General features: G+C 46.7%; 1 protein-coding gene across 1 annotated transcript; it reads left to right on the top strand.

The window, feature by feature from the left end:
- LOC130115191 (heat shock protein beta-7-like) lies at positions 1-2,859 on the top strand. Its single transcript, XM_056282810.1, has 3 exons — positions 1-250; positions 1,430-1,587; positions 2,668-2,859. Exons 1-3 carry the CDS (start codon positions 1-3, stop codon positions 2,857-2,859), a joined length of 600 nt encoding a protein of 199 aa, XP_056138785.1.
- Positions 2,860-7,910: the final 5,051 nt, after the last annotated feature.

The following is a 7,910-nucleotide window of genomic DNA, read 5'->3' as shown; positions in this document are numbered from 1 at the left end:
ATGGCATCCTTGACTTCTTGCAGCTGCCGCTCCTCCTCTATGTCCTACCGCTTGTCTTCCCGCTACAGCACCTCACGTTCCTATAGGTCAGATGAGTCCACTGAGCGGTCCAGTGACTCTCCGGACCCCCTGTTCGAGCCTCTCCCTGACACAGCAGATCCCTACAGCCTGTTTGGAGGGGACAGCCCTGGGGCCCCCCTCTGTTTGGCCCCCTTCAGACGACACAGCCGGTCTTCCTATGGACATACTGGTGAGTGGAGAACCATAGACAGGGCTGATATTTAACTTGATAATATTTTTTTAACCTGGCCAGGGTAAGAGAAGTTGAGGTAAGAGAGACCGATAACATCAGTGACTGAAGGTCAGCTAAAGAAGTGCACCAGGTTTCTGGATGGCAGAGTCAGGCAGTGATAATTCACAAGAGAAAAGCTGGTTGGGCAAAGATAAGATCCCATAGCCAAGAAAAAGACCTGATACTTATTAATAACGAGGAACGAGTTCAGAGTCATAATATCTTTCCTGCCCTATGGTTGCAGCCGTTGTCCAGTAGGACACATTAAACACTAAGACTGGCTTTACTCTTGGACACTGACAAGGCAAAAGAAACACAGTTGAGAATGGAAGCCTTTTGGCAGCCATAAATGGCTTAAATGCAATTTTGGGGAGCAATGGTGATGATTTTTGCCACTTCTTCATAGGGTGATGGCTTCATAAAGAGTAAGGATTCATTGCTCTGTCCTTAAACAGGAACCTGCCGATATTCAGAGGTGCAATTTGACTGAAACATATAGAAAATTTCTGTTAACATCAGCAACATGCTGACAATTAGGCATAATGAGAGAAAAATTCACTGGAAAAAGAAATGAACAGGATGACGTATGACTGTTCCCAGCATGCCTTGCCGTACTGCAAGGTTTTCTCTTCCCAAAGGAGTACTAAAGGCTTTTTACATCCTCAACAGAAGCCTCATTCCTACTTTGAATGACCACGTGTTGAAGTCTAAACATAATAAAATGCACCCCTAGTAACTGAACAATAAGATTTTGGGCAATTAATTAGGATTAAAATTAATGACAACTATATGATTCTGGTAAAATTATATGCCTCGTTTTTTTGTGTGTGAAGCAATACAGAAATGAACGATGGATTTTTTTTCTCTAGAGTTACCTGGGATGTTTACCCAACACACTGGTTCTCAATCAGGTCCTCAGGTGCCGGCAGACCAGTTACTGCTGGCTTTCTATTCTGTTCACCTGTTGTTGGAACCCAGCAGCGCTGTGGGTTCCTGAGGACCTGATTGAGAACCACTAATTAAAAGCACGTTTCATCTACAAACCAGATCAAGGTCCCCCTGCGGTGGTGGGTTTCAACTCTCCGCCGGTTTTCGACCTAATTAACTTGCAGTTACTGTCCTGCTGTTCCTCTTCAGGTCCAGCTGGCGGCGCTGTGACAGACCGCCAGACGAGCACGGGCGCGGTGCGTTCCCTTGGCGACAGCTACTACGTGTCAGCCGACGTGGGCCAGTTCGAGCCGCACGACGTCGTGGTGATGGCGTTCAACCACCAAATCGTCATTCACGCTGAGAAGGTGACAGGACGCCAGCATGCATGCTAGCACGTGTTGCATTCGCGTTATCGCGCTTCTCTCATGTCGTACATATGTAGTTGGAGGACCCTCCACTGGGACCCTCCAACTACACATGTGTGTGGATCAGGTTCTTTAAAGAACGTCCTCGTCTCCTCGTTTTTGTCTGCAAAGACTCGGGGTAGTTGTGTGTTTCGCTAGTCCGGTATGCGTCCGGCGTGTGTTTGCTTGTTTTCCTCTCTCTTGCTGCCACGGCCTTAAAAGGTGTCAAAGGTGTCATAGCATAGCGGTCTGTTCCTTTCCCTACCAACATGGGGAACGCCGGTTCGAATCCCTGTTTTGAAGCCGGATGTGGGTATGTGTCCTGGTCGCTGCATTAGCCCCTCCTCTGGTAGGTTGGGACGCCTGTTCGGGGGGGAAGTAGCGTAATAGCGTGATCCTCCCACGCGCTACGTCCCCCTGGCGAAACTCGTCACTGTCAGGTGAAAAGAAGCGGCTGGCGACTCCACATGTATGGGAGGAGATATTGTGGTAGTCTGCAGCCCTCCCCGGATCGGCCGAGGGGGTGGAGCAGCGAGCGGGACGGCTCGGAAGAGTGGGGTAATTGGCCAAGTACAATTGGGGAGAATAAAGATAAAAGGGGGGGGGGAGTGTCACAGGATTAGAAAAGGTAGCGAGAGAAGGGGGCCTCGGCAGGGGCGCTTGATATTTTGCGGAGTTAGAGAAATATTGATTTTCAAAAGACCCGCATCCGTTTGCCTCGCCTTAAAGGCCAAGCATAGAAACTTGTGAGAAAACTTCTCATTCAGTGTGCTCCTCTCGTCCTCTTTCCTCCTCCACAGCTGCGCAGTATGAACCTCCTCGCCGCTTGCCTTCGCTACTTCTCACCCTCTTCTCTCACCCCGACACCCCCCCGCCGCGCTCCCTTTCACCCTGTTGCTCTTCTCACTTTCTCCCCTCTCTCTCCTTCCTACGCTCAGCGACCTTTCTATTCATCATCCTTTCTTCTCTCCATTTACCTCTCTGACCTCTCCCTCTCTATTCTCACTCCCCCCCCCCTTCTGTAAATCTCTGTCCTATTAGGTCCGGGAAGACGGGAGCGTTAGTGACACGTTTACCCATAAGTCTTTGCTGCCGGAGGACATGGACCCCTTGACAGTAAGGGGGAGCCTGAGTCCTGATGGCATCCTGGTGGTCGGTGTCCAGCGGACCCGTTCACCGGCGGGGTCGGAGCTCCCAGGACCCTCCAACTACACCGATGGAGCTCACCTTTGACCTTAACTCTCGTCTCCTTCTCAGCATCTTTCCGTTTGTAACTTGTATGTATTGTACGGTGGTGTTTAAACTGTGAGTTGAACGTTATTTTTACATATTTCATAATGGTGGATATTTTATAGTACTTAACAGCGAGGCAGTCAATTGAAGACAAGCAAACGCAGTTCTTATTTGGGGTTTCTCCGTTTCAACAGGGGTCGATTTGAGGGATATGCAAAGGGTTTGCACCCCTTCTGTTAACAAATTAACCGAAACCAACCCTTTGTAAAACTGCCCCCTTCCCTTACCACCCGCTTTGGGTTGGAGAAAGCCATGATAAATCCCTTCAGCTTCCCATGCAGGATGTGTGGCTTAGACTCGAGGTTCATGCCGTGTGTTCATGAAACGCTATGTGGACATTGTTGTGAATTTATTTGCAATAAAATGAATTGTGAAGACGAAAGTGTAACGAGTATAGAATGACCAAAAACGAGAGATTTTGCTTTTGATATAAGCAAAATGGAAGTCTGATCACAAACCCAAACCAAGACCAGACATGTGACTGCCCTGTTAGAGCGTTTCTGAGAGAGGTCAGGTTAAAGGTCAGGTTAAAGTTTCAGGTTAGTGTGGACGTAATGAATGGGGCATACCGTGCTTTGCTAAACAGCTTCTACTATGAGATGAATGAAAGCACGTCAGCTAACCGAGGTGCGGGCATGTTGCTTTTTGTTTTTGTTTTTGAATGAGTAAAAGAGGGACTAGCACCGCTGTTTGCTCCAACAACACACACTGTGTGAGGCGGCGCGTGGAGCCAGGGAGCCAGAGTATAACAATTACCCTGACACGAGGCCTCGACAGAGGCAGAATGAAATCTCATGCCTGTCATAAGTCATATGCCTTAACTGTCTCTGTTGGTGATAAGGACCTACACACATGGACATATGCACACACACACACACACACACACACACACACACACACGCACGCACACACAGACACACACACACACGCACGCACACACATGCACACACAGACACACATGCACGCAGACACTTGCACAGACACACACACACACACACACACACACACACACACACACACACACACACTCGTCAACAGAATGAGGTTCTCCACAGGTGAGGTTTTCTTCACAGGCCTGTCCGGACCTCTTACATCAAACAGCATCCGCCTGTGACAAGCACTTCCTACCAGGGGACCACTTCAGCTGCTAAAGGTAGGCAGAAGGATGGTGAAACCTTCATTTGAATAATCATCCGAGCATGGACCACATCAGCAGAGACAGACGGGGCTATGCTTTACACTGTGCACTGCTGTTTTCTGACAGGAGTTGTAGCCCATCTACGGCAATATGGACGTGGGATTAGAGAGGCTCTGAATAAGAGGGAATCGCGTGCTCGATAGCGGGATGTCATGGGAGCTTCCTCGGTCTTTTCATCCTTTAATCATCCGTGATTCCTCCCTCCCTCATGCATGTGCGCACTGCTGAGAATAATCCAAAAGAACAGGCCATCTATCTGCAAGGTGTGGGTGTCTCATCTCTCCTGTTGACTTGTGTTTTGGATAACAGTGGATTTAAGATTACATTAAGATTACACTCGGGACGTAATCCACAACACAGGCGCCAGGGATAGATTCTAATCCTGGCCAGAGCAGGTGGAGTGCAGACACACACACACACACACACACGCACACACAATCATTCTCATCTCTCTGTCACACACAAAAGGAAACCCTCTACTCACGACTCCAATCTCTTTTTAACACACTCAACTCTCAATAGCACACATGCATGCACTCAAAACTGCAACCCAACTGGAACACAAACACACACGCACACACACACATGCACACACACACACGCAAGAAGGTGGGCAGAGCACTGTTGCGCTCTCCACCTCTCCCCTCCGCAGGGAGCGGGCCGCTGCTCCCATCTGAAACTCGCCCGGGGACAGAGATGCAGCCTACTTAACGAATGAATTTATTCAGCTAATTAAGCTTTTATCTGCCCATTACAGTACAGATGCTGTGTTCTCATTCACCAGGAGAAAAACAGCGGCGTAAGTGTGAGTGTGTCCCGAGGAAGGAAGAGGATGGTACAAAAAAAAAAGAAAAGAAAGAAAAAGAAAAAACAACCCGCTCCTGCTGCTTCCCAGCTGTAGCTGGGGGAGAGGAGAGGACCCATATGGAAAGGGGGGGGGGAGCGGAGTACCGGAAGCTTTCCAAAGGGGAAAGAGTTTATTCCCGAAAAGTCATTGCAAGTGCACTACAGATACCGTGCACAGCAACTCGTATATAAAAACCTACAACTCTTTCTTTCACAAATCCTTGTTTATTTCTTTGTTTGTTTATTACTGTCTGTCGACCCCATGAAATGCAAAATATGTTTTGCTTTGCTTGTCTGCATGAAACTTATTGTACCTGTGTACCCATGTGTGAGTTTATGACTTTAAATCTATATAAACCTGAATGTTTGACCCCTACAGTGAGGGGTCCAGGGCCTCTGTTATGCTGTGGGGGGTCATTTTCCTGGTATGGTTTAAGTTCTCTTGTCCCCTTAGAGGGAAGGGTCACTGTAAACCAATGCAAAGTTATTGAGTGATCACCTTTATCCTATGATGAGACATTTCTATCTTGATGGGAGTGGTCTCTTGCCCCCATCCACAGGTCACTGACTAGTTTGATGAGGATGAAGATGATGTAAATCATATGCTGTGACCTTCACACTCATCAGATCTCAACCCAATTGAACACCTATGGGAGAGTTTGGACCGACATGCCAGACAGCGCTCTCCTCCACCATCATCAAAACAACAAATGAGGGAATATCTTTTGGAAAGATGGTGTCCATCCCTCCAGTAGCATTCAGAGAGTTGCAGAATCTACGATAAGGAGCAGTGAAGCTGTTCTGGAGGCTCCTGGTGTCACCGACACCTTACTAAGACACTTATGCTGGCTTTTCCTTTCATTTGTTGCCCGTCTCTATTTGAATATGTATGGCGGTAAACTTGTGTTTCAATATTCAGGCTGTGGCAACAAATTCCCTAAAGAAGGACTTTAAAGAATCGACCTAAATTCAGCTCTGGATTTAGTTTGGATGTGCGTGGTTAGGCCCTCTTGGCTAAGCGAGGTGGCTTCTATATAGAGCGTTGAGGCCCTAAGGGCCACAATGAGTGGGAAAAATAGATAACTCCACCAAATGATGGAGGAATCAGATCTTATCAAAGTCCCACACTGAAGGTTAGGACAGAGGAATGTGATTAAACTGACTTGGCATGACTCTATAAGATGCTACTGTGGTAAGAAAGCCAGCCTCGGTCCATGCTTTAGGATCTGCAAGCAGCTTTTTTTTTTTTTTTTGGATTTCTTCCCCCTTTTTCTCCCCAATTGTACTTGGCCCACTCTTCCAAGCCATCCCGGTCACTGCTCCACCCCCTCTATGGAGTCGCCAGCCGCTTCTTTTCATCTGATAGTGAGGAGTTTCGTCAGGGGGACATAGCGCATGGGAAGAGGCACTAGTGCAACGACCAGGACACATACCCACATCCGGCTTCCCACCCGCATATACAGCCAATTGTGTCTGTAGGGACACCGGACCAAGCCGGAGGTAACACGGGGATTCGAACCGGCGATCCCCATGTTGGCAGGCAACGGAATAGCCCGCCAAGCCACCCGGACGCCCTGCAAGCACCTTTTAAGCCCAAACAGGTGCGAGAAAAATTAAATTAAAAAGGAAAAGAGGTGAGACAAGGATGGCACAGTACCCAAATGGTGCAAAAAGTGTGTTTTTATTCAAAATTTGCTGCGTCACGTGACTTAACAGTTCTATTGAAATAACCCTCTCCAGTGAAGGAGTTGGCTCTTGCTTTTTAGGACAATAACCCCAACACGTGTACGCCATTCACAAACACGGCCACCCGATCTCCCATCACACACAATCACCTGTGTGCATCACGTCTCCTTAAACAGTACACATATATCTTTTTACACTTTTCAGCTTTCTTTACAAAAATAAGGTTATCTCACTTTAATGTCAAGTCATCAATTAGAGTTGGGTTACAAAATGAGATGAACAATCGTTATTGCACAAATTGATTACCTATGGATAATAGATCATTTCTAAAAAAAAACAAAAAAACAAAAAACAAAAAACAAAAAAATTAATCTGAATTTTGATTATTCCAGACAAATAAGATTCCTGCTCTTGCTCACCCAAGATGAAAAAGCTGAAAAGCTGAAGTCTGGTGGATGGCAGAATCACGAAAAGAGATGAAAAGCAAAACAAATCAGCACAAACAAGTCCAACAAGTGGACCTCAGTCAGTTTCTGCAAGCAGCTGGCTGAAGGGAGGAGGAGAGTGACGATGAGGTTGCCACGGTGATTAGAGCATAATTGCACACCATGATGACACATCGTCCATGTTCTGTTTGTGTGTGTGTGTGTGTGTGTGTGTGTGTGTGTGTGTGTGTGTGCGTGTGCGTTTACACACATATGTGAGTGCCTCATCTACATGTGTTCGTGTATGGCTAGAAAGCAAATCCAGAGAGCTAGGCCGTGACGCTTTGCCCCCAGAGTAAACCCATTAATAAATAGGAGTTGATGCAGGCACTTATGGAATGATCATGTCACCAACAGACCACACGCCGGTCCAATCAACATTTAGCTTCACGATGACAAAAACCTCGGCAACTGCCTATCGTTTCATTTCTTGTTTGTTTCGTTTAACATCGCGGCATGGCTGTCCTTCTGCTCAAGTCATTTTACAAATTTACAAATATGATGGACCCACAGTACAAATGTTTTAGAGACATCACTGCAGTGAAATAAATACACCAAAGACAACATAAAGATCAACTTCAAAGAATCAAACCCCGAAAAAAAAAAAAAAACCCATCAGTAATAAAACAAACAACATAGTACAGGCCCCCAAAACCTCTTTCAACGAGAGCACAGTCAATAATGTCGAATCTGTTAGATATTAAGTTATGATCTTATATTACAGCCATGATGTTAAATATATTAGTGAAATCTGTCGTCAGACCCAAAAACCTCAA

The sequence above is a fragment of the Lampris incognitus genome, chromosome 7 (genome assembly GCF_029633865.1).
Source record: "Lampris incognitus isolate fLamInc1 chromosome 7, fLamInc1.hap2, whole genome shotgun sequence".
Classification (NCBI taxonomy): domain Eukaryota; kingdom Metazoa; phylum Chordata; class Actinopteri; order Lampriformes; family Lampridae; genus Lampris; species Lampris incognitus.
The sequence above is the reverse complement of the archived record's forward strand: the minus strand, read 5'-3'. Positions and strand labels throughout refer to the sequence as shown.